We start from the raw sequence: 16813 nt of genomic DNA, 5'->3' as shown, positions 1-16813 counted from the left end.
TTTTCTTTTTTAGGTATTGTTGGTGAGGCTGATGAAAATGGAGAAGATTACTATCTTTGGACCTACAAAAAACTTGAAATAGGTTTTAATGGAAATCGAATTGTTGATGTTAATCTAACTAGTGAAGGAAAGGTGAAACTGGTTCCAAATACTAAAATCCAGATGTCATATTCAGTAAGTATTTAAATCATTTAATGTAGGAAGTAGTGTTTGTGACCTAATGTCAACAATTTGTGGCTTTGAGCTTTAGTAGATGAATATGTAGCTTGAAATGGGATGCAACAGAATATTATTAAAACTATATTTTCTCAGTGTATCTAAGTAAGCCTCCTAAAAGCAAATTGAGGATTTGCTTCAGGTCTGTAGTATTAGATACCAGTTATGCCTTTGCAGGACCTAAACCTTTTGGTACAGTCAAGTTTACTGTTGTAACTGGGTAATTAGACTAACCCAGTCATGTATTTTTATGGTTATGTTTTTAGATTGCAGTACTTCATGTTGTTTCCCTTTCCTTTTTAATGTTGCAGATAGAAGTGATGCTGTATTGAAAGTTGCTGGATAGATAGTTTATCATGGTTTGCTCTGTCAGTTGGAATAATATACTCATGCACAGTGAGAGCTTGTCAGAGCCTTTTAGCAACTGTCAGGCTATTTCTGTTCTCTTAGGCTTAAAAATAGTGGAAATGAGAGAGAAATTCAGTGTAGACAGACTTTCTGCCAGTCATTGCCTCGTAACTGGAATGAGTCCATTGCTAATAGTCAGTTTTGAAAGTTTTTCAAGCTTTGTGCATATGTACCTGATGCAAATAATCCTTGTATAACTGAACTTAATGAAGAAATTTTATAGTTGTAATTAAAGTAATGCAGTCTAAAAATAAAGATGTACAGAATCTTTTTTATTACTATTATTCGTTCAAATATTTATTGAGCAGCTAAGGAGATACAAAGGTGATCCAGAACATGGTCAGAGGTGAGGCAAATGCACAAGTAATAGAAAGCAAAGGGCAAGGTTCACTGAATCACAGCAGTCAGAAGAAAGTGCTTTAGGGAACCAAGAGTGAGATTGTTTCCAGCCTGAAGAGGCATCCGTGGCAAATCAGAAAAGGGGATTGAGATTAAAATAGAAGACTTCACTCTGGATTGTTGATGATACTCAGTATGGACTATATTTGTTTCTCCTTTTCCTTTCTCACCATCTTTGGGCTTAATTTACCAGTAGTGCCCAGGACTGTTCAATGCACTTTTTCTATACTTGCATGCATTTTTGCTTTAATGTCTTCTACAGAACTAGGTCCTTTTGGTGTTTTAGGAGGTTTTTTTTCCTGTTTTTGAAGGATTTTTGTCCTTTTGATCTTGGTGTTGATGATTTTGAGTCTTTTCCATTCTGATTTGACTTTTGTGCATTTATGGCTGGATTGTCTTGTGTAGATTTCTTCACTGGTGCTTTTTCTTCAATTTCCCCATCATCAAAATCATTATCATAATCATCTTCATCAACAGCAAGTTTTACTTTTTTCTGTAGAACCTTGCTACCACCTCCAGGGACAGATTGCTTTCCAGATACCCCTAAGAGTTTCACCTCCTCCTCTTTATCTTCTGATTCTGCATCTTCCTCCACAGCTACTAAGTGCTGTCCACTAATATGCACTGGCCCTGAACCACACTTCAACCATAAGAGCACTGGTGGTGTGATTTCAAAGCTCCCAAGGGAAACTGTTGGCAGTACAGACATTTTCAAAGTCGCCAGTGTTACTTTAATTGGACTGCCTTTGTAATTCATTGCCTCTGCTTCAACAATGTGCAGCCCTTTGCACCAGCCCCTAAACTGACTGTTCTTAATTGATGCTCATTTTCATCATTATCCACCTTAAAGTGATAATCTTTGTTGGCCTTTAGTTCACAACCGAAAAGATAGTTTTGGGGCCTCAGGGACACATGTCTCTGTCCATCGAATCTTCCATGGGGTGGCAGCACACAGGTGGGAGAGAAGGCAGACAGAGATAAATGACTTCTGCTCAAGAGAACAGCTGCGCAGGACAGAATCACACCAGGCAGATGTACAGATTCTTATTTTAATTGATTTAGACTCTTGTGATATGAGCTTATACTAATTCAGTTCATGTCACATTTATCAGGTCATAATATGTAAGTCAACGAAAGTAAACAGTCCCTTGAGAACTGAAATGACCCCTCTAAGGAAAGTTGTTAAGTTTTGTCAATAAACAGAAAAGTTGATTAGTTTTATCATAACTGTTTCCATTTCTCATGTTGTAAGTAACTTTCCTCCATTTCTCTAGTGAATTTTAATTCTTGGTGTGTGTAGATAGTTCTGTATTTTGCTCAGAGTTCAGTCATCAGATTATTTGTTTACTGGCCTTTATTTTCAAATGAAAAATTTTTTTCAGGTAAAATGGAAAAAGTCAGATGTAAAATTTGAAGATCGATTTGACAAATACCTTGATCCGTCCTTTTTCCAACATCGGGTAGGTAAATAGTGTAATTTAAGACATTGAATATGTACATCAATTCGTTTAACAAACATTGAGCATCTGTCATTTGCAGGGCACTGTGTTGAGGATGGTGGATTAAAAGATTTAGCTAATAGTGATTTAAAGCATGAGCTTGAAATCGTAAGGGTGATAGGGAGTTTTAGAGGAGCAATAAAAAAACTTCCTTCTTTGTGCTTGTGGTTTAAACCAATTAAGAGATATACAAAGAAGAATATAACATATGGGAAGCCAAAATATCACTAATAAGGTGAATATTAGGTGACTGCGTTGCAGAACGGATAGCGCATTGGACTTCTAATAGGGTGAGTAGTGGAGAATGTGGCTTATATCTGTGATCAAGTGGGCTTCTTACTACTGAAACTCAGAATTAGACTTAACACACTCAAGAGTATATTGTAGGCTTCCCTACATGGGCACTTGCCCTTATACAACTTACGGTGTGAGAAGGAACAGAATGTGCGCATCAGAAGGAGGTAATGAGAGAGTGGATTGAGATCAGGAATTTTTGCTTGTGGAAATCCATCCATGTAGAAAGAAATGTCAAGAATGGGAAGAAATGCCCCCCACCCCCACTTCTCCCAGCCCCCACTGACAGATACTCGCTGAATTTTAGTTCATGAAGCCAGTGACATTAGTGTTGGTTTTGTACAGGTAGTTTTGATTCTTTATAGCAAAAATCACACTTTGTTTTGGTGGTTTCGTCCTCAAGGATGGAGATAAAAAGACAGGGCATAAGAGGATATATCTGTTCTTCTGACTTTCTTCCTGAATTGCTGCTTCTTTGTTTTGATCTAATCTTTTGGACTAGAATTTTAAAGTTTATTAATCACCTATTTTTGAGATGGTCCGTAAGTTTTTGTTGTCTCAGATTTACATATTACTGTTAGGTTCCATTCTTAGACTCTACTGGAACCTATCACTATTTCTGATCTTCCTCAGAGTTCAAAGATTTTAACAATTAAGCTATTTGGGATTTAGTCTTTTTGAGACAGTCTTGCTCTGTCCCCTGGGCTGGAGTGCAGTGGCGTGATCTCATCCCACTGCAACGTCGGCCTCCTGGGTTCAAGCGATTCTCCTGCCTCAGCCTCCCGAGTAGCTGGGATTACAGGCACGCACTACCACGCCTGGCTAATTTTTGTATTTTTTTAGTAGAGATGGGGTTTCACCGTGTTAGTCAGGCTGGTCTTGAGCTCCTGACCTCAAATGATCCACCTGCCTTGGCCTCCCAAAGTGCTGACATTACAGGCGTGAGCCACTGTGCCCTGCCTGGACTGTTTTTACTGAAGGATTTAGCATATTACTTTTGGAGCTAAAATTTTCTCCCCTACCTCAATCCCCACCTCAACTCCACCTGCTATGTGTTCTCCTCAAGTATAATGCTCAGGCAATCCTGGGGGTATGGATGCAGATAATTTCAAGATTTAGATAACATTTGAGGATATGAAGGGTCTTAACTGGCACTCCCTACTGGAACTCTTTAGGTCTGCCTTGTTTCTAGCCCCACTGGGCATTGACAACTTAGGGGAAAGACTGCCTTTTAGTATTTTCACGATAGAGCAGTATACTGTATTTATTATTTCAACACATATTAATTGAGCACCTGCTATCTGCCAAGCACTGTATTAGGTAAGTAGGGATACATTAGAAAATAAAGGCAAAGATCTATACCCTCTAGGAACTTATGTTTTAGTTGAGGAGATGTGAAATAAATACAATAAGTAAAACATACTGTATTCAAAGAGAAGTGTGTCAAAAAAGAAAAAGTAGACAGCAGAACAAGAGTACCGGGGGTCGGGTAAGTTACAGTTTTATATTCTGTAGTCAAGGTAAGCCTCTGAAATGGACTGTTGAGCAAAAGCTTGAAGGAGTTGAAGGAAATTAAAAATGTGGGTAATGTGGGTATTTAGGGGAAAGAGTATTCCAGGCAGAGGCAACACCATTGAAAAGCCTATTAAAGGGAGGATATGCTTATTGTGGTTTGAGGACCTGCAAGAAGATGAAGTCAGAGAGGTAGCAGGAGCCAGATCATCCATGGTCATTTTAAGGACTTTGGATTTTACTCTTGAGTGCAAAGGGGGCTGGGGAGCGCTGTAGTGTTTTCAGCAGAGCACTGTAGTGTTTTCAGCAGGGGGGCAACAAATCTGACTTTTGTTTTAAAAGGATCAGATTATTATGTGGGTTCAGGAAGTCAAGGGTAGAAGCAGGGAGAACAGTGGAGAGGCTGATACAGCAATCCAGGTAAGAGGTAAGGTAACTCAGATCAGGGTGGTAGCAGGGTAGGTGATGAAAAGATGTTAGATTGTGAGTGTATTTTGAAGTTAAAGCCGGAGGCATTTCCTGATTGATAGGAAGGTGAAGAAGAGTTGAGACAAACTCTAGGGTTTTTAGTCTGAGTGGAGCTGACATCCCTGGGGCTGTATTTGGAGGAGATTTAGAGGGGAAGGTTAGGGTATGGTTTGGGACATGTTAGTTTTGGTGTGTCTGTACGATATCCAAATGGAAATATTGACCTTCAAATTGGATATATCAGTCCTGGAGTTCAGGAGAGAGGTCTGGGCTAGGGATACAAATTTTGCAGTAATTGGCATATAGATCATATTTGTAGCTATGAGACTGAATGTAATAATTGGTAAGGAAGGGAAATGTAGGGAGAGACGAGTACCAAGGACTAAGCCCTGGGTACAGTACTAAGAGTTTAGGAAGAACAGGGGAGTTCAGTTAAGGGCTTTGGGAGGAAAAAAAGAATGCATGGTGTTCTGAATGCCGAGAGAAGAAAGTGTATCGTGGAGGATCGAGAGACGAGTCCTGAATTTTTGCTGATGGGTCAAGTAAGATGAGCACTGAAAAGTGACTGTTGGATTAACCTGGAGTCATTGGTGAACTTGACAAGAATTTTGGTATAATGATGGGGCATTCGGAATCTGAACAGAGCTTCTGTAAGAGAGAATGGGAGGAGAGGAATTGGAGACAGCAAGTATGGACTTGTGAGGAGCTTGGCTGCTAAAGGGAGCAAAGAAATGGTGCAGTAGCCAGTGCAGAAAATGGAATTAGGAGATTTTTCTTTTTCTTTTTTTTTAAGATGTAAGAAAAACATTATATGCTGATGGGGTTCAGTGGAGGTTGCAAAACTGGCAGTGCAGGAGAAAAAGGAGAGAACTACTGCATCGTTTTCCTTAAGTAGAAGGAGAGGATATGATGTGCAAGTATAGGGATCGCTTCTAATACGGTGACTAACAGCACAGGCAAAGGAGCTAGAGCTGAATTCAAACTCTGATGCTTTGCTGCATACTATTACCTTGGTTAAATGATTCGGTCCTTAAGCTTCTGTTCCCTTAATAGTGAAGCAAGGATTATAGTACCTTGCAGAGCTGTTGGAGAATTTCACGTTGATATAAAGCACCCAGTTCAGTGTTTGGCACATAGCAGGTAAGAGGTAGTATTGTTGGTATAGTTATTTATCTCCAGTTGTGTTCTAAAATTTATGACAAATTGAGGGTGCAGCTTCAGGATTAGTGACACTAGAGGGTGCTGGCATGCAGCAATTAGTAGGGTTAGTAAACGTCTTTGTGACATCAGGTTTCTTTATTTTTAAGAAGTATTTTCCCTGGTATAATAATTTCACAATTATACAACATCTCATAATTTTTAGAATAAAGGAATGTTATAAAATTTCAGGTTATTACTACATTATAATAGATTAGTATATATCTTAGATTAGAAAATAGCAGAGCTTTTGTTAGAAATTTCAACGTTTAATGTGTGTCTAGTTAGTATAGTTACTAGTAATTATATAAAACTTTAAAAATTTGATAAATTGACTAAAAGAAGGTATGTGTCATTTTTCTTTCCCTTTCGAGCTTTTCTGGGTTAACATCGCAGGGTGGGAGCAAAATAAAATCTTTGGAAAATCATAGACTGCTTTTATGAACCTTAAATGATACTTTTACAATAAACTAGATTTATATAATCTTTTTTGAGCAAACATTTAAAAAAACAATGCATTTCTTGATTCCTTTATAATTTCACTAGATTACTCAATAAATAAATTGTTGAATGAAGTAAGGAATAATCTTCTGAAGAGGCTGTCTCCTGTTTTTCAAGAAGAGCCGTAGAGTTTATCCCGTCCCTGAAATCTCAGGGTGGGTAGCAGAGCCAGGACTGCCCTTCAGCTTCATGCACATATTCAGCACGTTAGTCCAAGTTAACATATGTCCTAATCATACACAGCAATACATATGTATGTACCTGTAGAATTTTAGAGCAGGAGGATATCTATGAAGAACTGGAATATGTAGATAAGAGGTTTCATGGAGGGAAAGGTGCTTGTGTTGGAATATAAAGACTGGGTAGAATTTGCTAAGGGGAGTAGAAATAGATCCCATGTGAGAAGAAATTATGAGAAAAATGCAGAGGTGGAAGTGAGTATGCTGTGCTTGTGGGTTCTTGAAGAGGAATAAGCCTTATTGGAATATAGCATATAATGGAAAGAAAAGCTGACTAGATAAGGTGAGATGGCCATATTACAGGGAGTATAGAATGTTGGAGAAAGTAGCTTAGATTTGATATAAGAGAAATAGGATATACAACTCTAAGTTTTATAATAGTGGAGTGATAAATGAACATGCTTTGGAAAGATTTCCTTGATAGCTTTTTACAGGATAGATAGGAAGGGGAGAGACCAACAAACAGGCCAACTAGGAGGCCATTAGTGCTATCAAGGTGTGAGGTGACGGCATGGGAATGAAGCAGAATGGATAGATACAAGTCATTTTGAAAAAAGAATGCTTAATAATACTTATGAAGAATTAAGGAGAAGGAAGAGCCAGAGATAATTATAAAATTTCAAAGCCAAATGTTAGTACCATTAGCAGAAGTTAGAGAATCAGAAACAAGTATTATATGTGAGGTGGAAGATTATGAGTGTACTTTAGGGCAGTCTGAGTCTGACATTCCAGAAAGACATTCAAGTGGAAATTATTGTAGTTAGCAAAAACCTGAAACATGAGGGTGAAAGAAGACTAGTGATTTGGGGTGGGATGGGAGGTCGGGGAGAGGGTGTTATCATCATCATTGGAATGCTGGTTAAAAGTTCTGAGAACCTAAAGAAGTCACAGCAGAGTACTAAGACTGGAGCTTTTGGAGAAGTTCACAAAGGATGGGAGGAGCCAGCATGGAAGATGAAAGAGGAGAAGCAGCAGTGAAGTAGGATGCTTTCCTGACAAGGAAAGGTCAGATGTGGCAGAGAGATCAAGGAGAGTGAGGCAGATAATTGGCCGCTGAATCTGTTTAGAAGTTCATTGCAGGCCTTTGAGAGAAATTTTGTGGGACAAAAGTGAGATTGTATTGTGTTTTGGAGGAAGTGAGGGAAGAACTGGAACATGTCTCCTTTGAAAAGTATTGACATTGAAAGGATCGGGAGGTGAGAAGATGGAAAGAATGAGGGACAAAAGATGAAGCAAACACTTCAGAAGAGAATAATATCAATGACAATAACTTTTAGATTTTATTTAGTGTTTATGATGTGCCAGGCTTACCTTTGTTGTTTAAACTTTATGACAACCCCAGGGAGTAGACATCATTGTAGATAAGGACCTTTGGAGATTGCTGATGCTGGTGAAAGGTGGAGGGGTTGGGATGCAAAATGAGAGGAGAAAAAAACACCTCAAAATGTGGATGTGGAAAGATTGTGTCATGATGGATAGTAGAAGACAGAATTAGCTTCAAGGGAAGGCAGGAGAAAGGATGGTATTGGGGCCTTGAAGAGAGGAGAGAAATTTGGGCACTATCCCTAAAGATCTTTTGGGAATTAAAATGTAAATAAAGAAATAACTGGGCAGTGCCACAGACCTAGTTCAAATCAGATGTGCTACATTTTGAGTAGTACCTTGTGACTATGAACCAGAATCTAGATGTAATATTGTAACAAATGTGTGGATAAAATCAAAGCCAAGTGCTTCAAGAACATTGAGGAACTAAAGGATGCCTCAATATTCTATGTAACATGCGTTTGGAAAGGGCTGCATAATGATGGTGATAGGGTGAGGATGAACTAACCTGGAGCAAGTGAAGCAAATCATTCAGAATGGTAACCTAAGTCCATGGCAGCCAACTATAATGGTTTAGTCTTAGTATTTTAAGGAGGTTTTCAGATTGTTCAGTTAGAGAGAAGGGAACTAACATTTACTGAGCATCTAAGGTGCCATGCTTTATATATACATTATTAAACCCCACAAAGCAATGACAAGATAAGTATTATCTCCTCCATTTTCCAGATGAGAAAACTGCAGTCACATAGCCAGAAATTGGCTATGTTTGACTCCAGAGCCCATGTTTTTTCCATATAATGCTGAATAGTATAGGCTATCTGGCCAATTGTACTTTTTTTTTTAACAATAACTTTGATTTTGAAAATTTATATAAATGGTAGCTTGTTTTCAACATATGGGAGCTTATTGTAAAGAAAGCCAATCCCCTTAGCATAATAAATACTCATCCTCAAAGTGTCTTAAATTTGGATTTTTGTCTAAAAGATTTAATTAAAGACTTTTTTTTTCTTTGCATTAACATCCAGTTGTCCTTGTGGAACCTATGAATTTTGGGCTGGTATTGCAGGTTGGTAACATTTTATTTTCTGTTATTTTAGATTCATTGGTTTTCAATTTTCAATTCCTTCATGATGGTGATCTTCTTGGTGGGCTTAGTTTCAATGATTTTAATGAGAACATTAAGAAAAGATTATGCTCGGTACAGCAAAGAGGAAGAAATGGATGATATGGTGAGTAAACATTTACATTATATTTGTAAAAACATTTTAACTGAGTGTTAAGTTTTAAATGTTGGAAGGTAGGTCATAATTTCTTATCGGAAGTCTTGGGGCCAGATGAGTTTCCAGAATTCAGGATTTTTAGAGTTAAGAAAGATGTAAAATGCCCAGTGTGCTCTGTAACCATGCCCTGTAATCAAATAATACTATTATTTTTTTCAGCAAAACATATGAACATTCACCCGAAGTGGGATAAATAAATAGTGTAACCTCTTGTTAGTTCAAGCCAAGTTTTGCCACCAAGTAAGAGTATGTCAGACCTAAGAAACAAACTGTTAGTTCTTAGAACTCTTTATTTCAGAATTGCATCTAGGAGGATGTAGACCTGTATTAGTAACTTTCTAATACTGTTAAATATTGCTTAAAATTCAGGGAATGGGTAGAAGGATTAATTTATGTTTAGTTTAGTGGGTTCAGAGGAAAGATTTGTTTTCTAAGTTCTTTCACTAAGTTAGAGAACAAAAAGCGTGTTATATGGAGTGCTAGCTAATGGACTTTCCATATAGGTAAACTGTATCATTAAATAGGAAATTTGTCTTAAGAGACAGGCTGGAGTGTAGTGGTGTGATCATTCACTGTAACTTCAAACTCAAGAGCTCAAGTGATCGTGCTGCCTCAGCCTCCTGAGTAGCTAGGACTACAGGAACAAGCCCCCACCCCTGGCTATTTTTTTATTTATTGTAGAGATAATTTCACTATGCTGCCCAGGTTGGTCCTGAGCTCCTGGCCTCAAGCAATCCTCCAGCGTTGGCCATCCAAAGTGCTGGGATTATAGGTGTGAGCCACTGTGCCTGGCTTGGGAAATAGTTTAAAATTTTAAATTTTAATATACTAGGGTATATTGTGAAGTATCAAAGGGTTGATAAAGCATTTGGTGCCTCTTAACTGTATCTGATTAGGATTCTCCCCACCACAACAGATTACCTTGAGGGACTGCTATTCCTTAGTAAATATTGTTTTAGAAGCAAGCTGTGTTAGAAACTGTTTAAGGAACACTTGCTTACTAAGGTTGCAAAGTAAAAATTGAATTCTTTTTAAAAAAATGCTATATAGACTCTTAAATAAAAACATTCATATCGAATATTTCCCCCATATGTTTTCTTAGATTCTAGGTGCTAAAGGACATTTCTGCATTCTTAGGGCATCTAGTACTGGTTTTGATACTCTTCTCTTTCGCTGTCCACCTAGCCCCTGATTGTATATGAGGTACAGCTATGAGGTGAATGGCAAGAATAGTGTCTGATAGTGACATTAAGAGAGTCAGTGCACTGTTCTCCCAATTTGACCATTTCTTTTTGTTACTAAACCTTTTCTTTTTCCATTATTTGAGATTCTCTGAGCGCAACCAGAAGTCAACGTCCTGAACCTCAGCATTTTAACATTGTTATTAAGGCAGTGATCATTTTAAGTTTGGAATATATTTTCTCAATATTTTGAATTTCTTTAAGTAGCTATAAATTTGGAGGGAGGAAACTTACAACTGTGATTTTTACCTATTTACTATGTTTTAGTTTGATTCTGAATGATTTGCTTTTCTCTCTATATATTTGTATATAGGATAGAGACCTAGGAGATGAATATGGATGGAAACAGGTGCATGGAGATGTATTTAGACCATCAAGTCACCCACTGATATTTTCCTCTCTCATTGGTTCTGGATGTCAGATATTTGCTGTGTCTCTCATCGTTATTATTGTTGCAATGATAGAAGATTTATATACTGAGTAAGTGCCTACACTTAACTTTATTATGTCTTTATTCTTGAATAGTTTTAATACTGGAATCTTTTAAGTCCATCATAATTAAATCGTTACTTATTTCCTTTATCTTACAATTTATGATAAATATCATAAATGCAGACAGACAAATTAAATAATGAACAGTAGTCTGTATTTTTCTGTTACATGCCAAAACTTACTAGCATTACTGAACATTGTGGTTTGTTATAAAGGTTATATGTTCCATTAAAGATACAAACAGAGGTTACTTTCAGTTCATAGCTGTTTGACAAAGTAAATAGGCATTTTTTTTTAAAGTTGAAGATCCAATTAGAGCTTCATCAGAAGTACAAGAATTTCAGTTACTAAGTTACTTCATATTTACCTTGAGAACTGGAAAACATCAGAGTAGAAGAAAGCACTGTAAATAATAGTAAAAAGAGTGATTAAAAAGTCACGTAAGGTTAGAAAAATAATTGATGACTTCTTTAGAAAAGAACTCCTGGTTCAGTATGCATTCTATCTTGACACGATTTTTGGTAATTCTTTCTTCGCAAACAAAACCATTTGTAAGAAATTCTCAATTTTAGGTCTTTGAATTATGTGAAAAAGTTATACATTCACAGAAGATCTCAGGTCCCTATTCAGTGCTCAAAGCCACAACCTCTATGAAGCAAACACATTCTGGTGCCTGGGTGGTAGCGATTATAATTCAGGCATTTCAGGTGCTGCTTCATGAAGTCCTCAATCAGAATGACACTTTTCTCTAGTTATATTTCATGCTTCTACTTTAGTTCATAATGCATTCTTTCCTCTATATGCCTGGCATTTGGTGGGCAAGCAATAAATCCTTGCTGAAAGAATGGCTCTTTAGTTGCATATTAAATATTTAACTGTATACTAAATATTTGTTTCCTCTACTAGATAGTAAGTTCCTTGAGAGTAAAGATCAGGTCATAACTTACCTTTGAATTCTCAAAGTACCTACTTAAGGAGCTTTGCATGTGGAAGGTATTCAGTCAATGCTTGTTGAACTGAAATGAATATGTGTTAACCAACAAAGCTATTTCTCTGTAGTGTTGGTTGTATTTCTTTAATATAACTTTTTTAATTCATTTACCACATGAGCTTTAAAATAACCCAAATCTAAACTTCAGAGTTCTGGTGAGTAGTTCATATTTTTGGGTATAATGTATTTCAGATAAACTGGACCCTAAATACAAGAAAACATTTCAAATCTACCAAGAAGTCGTGCTTTACATTAAACACTGTATTAAGTTAATCACTACTGGATTGACACTGGCTGTACTTTCACAGTCTTATGAGCCACTAGAAGATAATCTCTTCTAGAATCCAAGTTTTTGCCGCTTCCTTTTCAAAATGTTAGTGTTACAATTTGGCAACTCATTTTTTTTTTTTTTAATGCAGAAGCTCTTCTACTTAGAGACCTTCAACTTTTATAAATAAGAAACCACTCACTAATGTATAATATTAGCAGGCAAGTCATGCATTGTTATTTTAGCCTATAATTACTGTAAGTGGTTGTTTTGTGTTGTGTTTATTTGAAGTGAATGTAATTCATTACTTATATAAGAACTAAAGCATTAAAGATTTATTATTATATAATAGTGGCCAACTTACTGAGGTTTCACTTTAGGTATTTCATGCACATTTGATCCCTTAATCTTCACGTCAACCCTGTGAAGGAACTATTCTATTTCTATTCTACAGACCAGGAAACTAAAGCTCAGAGAAATAATCTGAGATCAATGAGCACCCTTTATTAGTAAAGAGTGTTAGTGAGCTGGGATTGGAACCTAGGCAATCTTATTCCAGAACTCTTTTCTTAATTTGCTATGTTACGGAAATGAAAATAGAGATAATAATACAAAGTGGTGAGAAAATGAAAAATTTGCACACAAAATTGGGATAAATCACTTGAATAGGAATGATTCTAGAGGATAAAGAGCAGATAATGTAACGTAAAAGTTACTTTGCCTCTGTGGTCACTATAGCAATCAGAGGAAAACTATTTTGAGGGTAAAAGGTAGAGGATCAGTATCAATGTGGGTGCCTGTTACAGTGTGATATTGAGAAGGCATAGAGTTTGAGAAGGTGAGGAGTAAGTTTGTTAGTGCTGCTGCTGCTGCAGCTACTCTGAAACTTTTCAGCGGAGAGTGGTAAGGCTGTGGCACGTGTAGGCTAAACACTTCTTCAGGTGTTCCCCTTGTCCCATCTTAGATGAATAAGGAGGACTGTTACCTCCCTCAGCAGATTTTTCAGTGTAGATAAAAATGGTTTATTTGAGGGACAGAGGGAGGGAATGCCCATAGAATATTTGTGAACAAAGAAATAGACTTTTTAAAATAGACTTTTTAAAAATCATATGTCTGATTTTAATTTTTAAATTTTTACTTTTTTTTTTTTTTTTTTTTTTTTGAGGTGGAGTCTTGCTCTGTCATCCAGGAGGGAGAGCAGCGATGCGCTCTTGGCTTGCTATCACCTCTGCCTCCCAGGTTCAAGCAGTTATCCTGCCTCAGCCTCTTGAGTAGCTGGAATTACAGGCACCTGCCACCACACATGTCTAATTTTTGTATTTTTAGTTGCGGCGGGGTTGTGCCTTGTTGGCCAGGCTGGTTTCAAACTTCTGACCTCATGTGATCTGCCTACCTTGGTCTTCCAAAGTGCTGGGATTACAGGTGTAAGCCACTGTGCCCGGCTTAAAAATCATTTTCAGCAGTATGAGGGAAACAGAGAAAGTCTCAGTGTTATTCCATCTAAAATAATAGTATTTAATATAGATGATACTACTATTTTATTTCTGTTTGCAGGCAAGAATCATAAGCAGTTGAATTAAGTTATGAAACAGATGATTCTAGTCATTTTTTTTAACAGATGAACATCTTGTTCCATATTATGGGGTTGGTTTACAGGGTCACAGAACAGTTTTAGTGTCAGCTTCTAGTATTTTTGCCAAATAAATGTGAAATACTTGCTTAGAATATATCAAAACATTTAACTGCGGTTAAAAAAATTAGCACCAGCCAGGTATCATGTAAATGCAGTTTTAACTACAAATTCATTCACTATAGAGAATCTTTTGAGTTTTATTTGTAGTCCAGGTTGTGATATTTTTGTGTTTCTGTTAAAGTTATCTTTAAAATTAAACTAATATTAATATAATAGACTGTATGATGTTTTCTTTAGATTGTTGGTTTTAATTTATCTTTTTTTTTTTTTTTTTTGCCTTTTTAGGAGGGGATCAATGCTCAGTACAGCCATATTTGTCTATGCTGCTACGTCTCCAGTGAATGGTTATTTTGGAGGAAGTCTGTATGCTAGACAAGGAGGTAAATTTAGGAATTCTCACTTCATGTTGTTAATTATAGATGCTAATATTTTACTATGAGATTTTGTTGGTTCGTTTGTTTTGAGAGAGTCTTACTCCATCTCCCAGGCTGGAGTGCAGTGGCGCAATCTCTGCTCACCGCAACCTCCATCTCCTGGGTTCAAGCGATTCTCATGCCTCAGCCTCCTGAGTAGCTTGGAATTACAGGTGTGTGCCACCATGCCCAGCTAATTTTTGTATTTTCAGTAGAGACGAGATTTCACCATGGTAGTCAGGCTGCTATGAAACTCCTGACCTCAAGTGATTCGGCCTCCCAAAGTGCCTGGTCTACTGTGAGGTATTTAAATTTAAAATGGGCAGAACAGCCGTTGTAAAATTCTTTGTTATCTCATTTCACATAATTTCTACCAAACCTATTGTGTGTTCTATCTTGCTTTTGTGGAATTCTCGCATTTTATTTCCTAAAATTGTGAATAATTAGTAGATAATCTCCCTTGTGCACCATGTAATTTGCCCTGATGAACTTGTAGGAGAGTGCATTTAAGTTATTGATACTATTTGCTTTGAGGTGCCTGGCTCTAGATGTGCTCCATGTGATGCATCTACACAGAAAAAGAGCTTTATAGATGAGTATAAAGGCGTGTGTAATGGCCTGTGGGTAAAGTTTCTGGACAATGGAAAGAGAATAGGAAGGAAAGTTATGTATTTCTGTTGACTGTTAGTGTTTATCAAAGGACCCTTTGCAAATATTTCTGCTATTCTTTGTCACAGTCTTTTGCTAAGAGCACTTTGTCTTAAATATCCTATTGCTCCTTTAATACTATTACCTGAAATTGATGGAACTAATAACACGATAGTACAAGGATACTGCTCCTTGGTGTTTTTTTCTGCAATGGCATTCAGGGGTCTTTAAATTCTCTTGTATTCCCTGCAGTAGTCTGAGGTCAGAAAAGTACAAAAATTGGTAGATGTGCATATTTTAGTTTATGAATGAAGTAGTGTTGAAATACCTTAAAATTATATTTCGTTTTCCACAGCCCATCTTAAGCAGTGTCAGTGATAGGGGATCCTGCCTTCTTTTCGTAGACTGGGCACACTTACAGGTTATAGGAAATCAGAGCGTAGGATTATTTAAAATTCTCTCAGGATATCTTGGTTTACCATTGCTTTTTTATTAATCTTCTTGACTTAATGTGACCTGTACCTTCAGTATAGATAATTATTTGGATTGACTGAGGGAGTATCATTATGGGTTCCTGACTATTTTAGGTAGATGTTCAGTCTCTAAATTCGACTTGTGGGTATGGGAAATGAGTCCTATCATAAAAGACCACATCCTAAGGAAATAAGGACGCATGAGGCAACTTTTAATTTGAATTTGACCTGGAAACTAGTTAGGCTAAAATTTTAGTTTATGACTCTCAAAATAGTCTCCACAGCAGAAACAGATTTATTTAAAACAGGAAATTTATTTAAAGTTGGACATAAATTTGTTTTTAGTCTGATTACAAGTTAAGAACACCCAGCCCAACTTTCCTTTACTACACTTATTCTTGAAAGCTGACAGAGTTCAGGCTCAGGTCTAGGAATATCAAGTCTTACAAAATATAATCTAAAGATTATGTTCTAATTGGTAGTGTCCTGAGGAGATCTGATAGTGTCTTGATATTTTGTCTGATCAAGCCTCAAAAACTTTTAATGTAGAGGTCAACCCAGGGAATCAAGAATTTTTCACAGTTATCTCAGGATTTGAACTACAGTGAAGCTCAAGGTCTTCACACTGTCCTCAGTGCACTATAGTGCTATAGATCTAGTTTGAAGCCAGTGGTATCCAGGACCTTAGCCAGAGACTTCAAGGGTTTGGAGAGCAGTAGAAAGCCCAGCAATGCAGATACTTGGGCTACTGATTGTACCCAGTGGAATGTGTATGGGATTATTTTTGACTGTTAGAAGGAAAGGGAGAAATAGAGAGTTGGATAAGGAGTTTTGTTTATTTGTTTATTTTATTTTATTTTTATTTTTTGCGATGGAGTTTCGCTCTTGTCTCCCAGGCTGGAGTGCAATGGCACGATCTCAGCTCACTGCAACCTCCGCCTCCTGGGTTCAGGCGATTCTCTTGCCTCAGCCTGCTTAGTAGTTAGGATTACAGGCATGTGTCACCATGCCCAGCTAATTTTTGTGTTTTTAGTAGAGACAGGGTTTCACCACGTTGGCCAGGCTGGTCTCGAACTCCTGACCTCAGGTGATTCGCTCACCTCAGCCTCCCAAAGTGCTGGGTTTACAGGCATGAGCCACCACGCCTGGCCACAGGTTTATTGATACATGTCTGAATCTGAGAAGATAGTGGAAAGTACAGGAAAAAATGCTAGAAAGGTGTTGGAATTAAATAGAATAATACTTTAATTAATCACCA

General features: G+C 37.2%; 2 protein-coding genes and 1 pseudogene across 5 annotated transcripts in view; 2 read left to right on the top strand and 1 right to left on the bottom strand.

Annotated features, from left to right (window-relative positions):
• The window catches only part of OPALIN (oligodendrocytic myelin paranodal and inner loop protein), a 237139-nt gene that overhangs the window by 17997 nt on the left and 202329 nt on the right, over positions 1-16813 (top strand). The gene's annotated exons all lie outside the window — the stretch shown is intronic.
• The window catches only part of TM9SF3 (transmembrane 9 superfamily member 3), a 69073-nt gene that overhangs the window by 26292 nt on the left and 25968 nt on the right, over positions 1-16813 (top strand). For all 4 annotated transcript variants that reach the window (XR_013398200.1, XM_001101439.4, XM_077946974.1 and 1 more), the window contains exons 4-8: positions 14-174; positions 2406-2483; positions 9154-9285; positions 10891-11057; positions 14307-14401. Coding sequence is in view for 3 of the 4 variants with exons in the window: in XM_001101439.4 (XP_001101439.1) it covers positions 14-174; positions 2406-2483; positions 9154-9285; positions 10891-11057; positions 14307-14401 (633 nt within the window). In the remaining variant the exon portion in view is untranslated. The remainder of the gene's footprint in view (positions 1-13; positions 175-2405; positions 2484-9153; positions 9286-10890; positions 11058-14306; positions 14402-16813) is intronic.
• On the bottom strand, positions 1117-2086 carry LOC107000235 (nucleophosmin pseudogene; annotated as a pseudogene).

Source organism: Macaca mulatta, chromosome 9 (genome assembly GCF_049350105.2).
Source record: "Macaca mulatta isolate MMU2019108-1 chromosome 9, T2T-MMU8v2.0, whole genome shotgun sequence".
Lineage (NCBI taxonomy): Eukaryota > Metazoa > Chordata > Mammalia > Primates > Cercopithecidae > Macaca > Macaca mulatta.
This window is presented reverse-complemented; position numbering and strand designations above follow the sequence as displayed.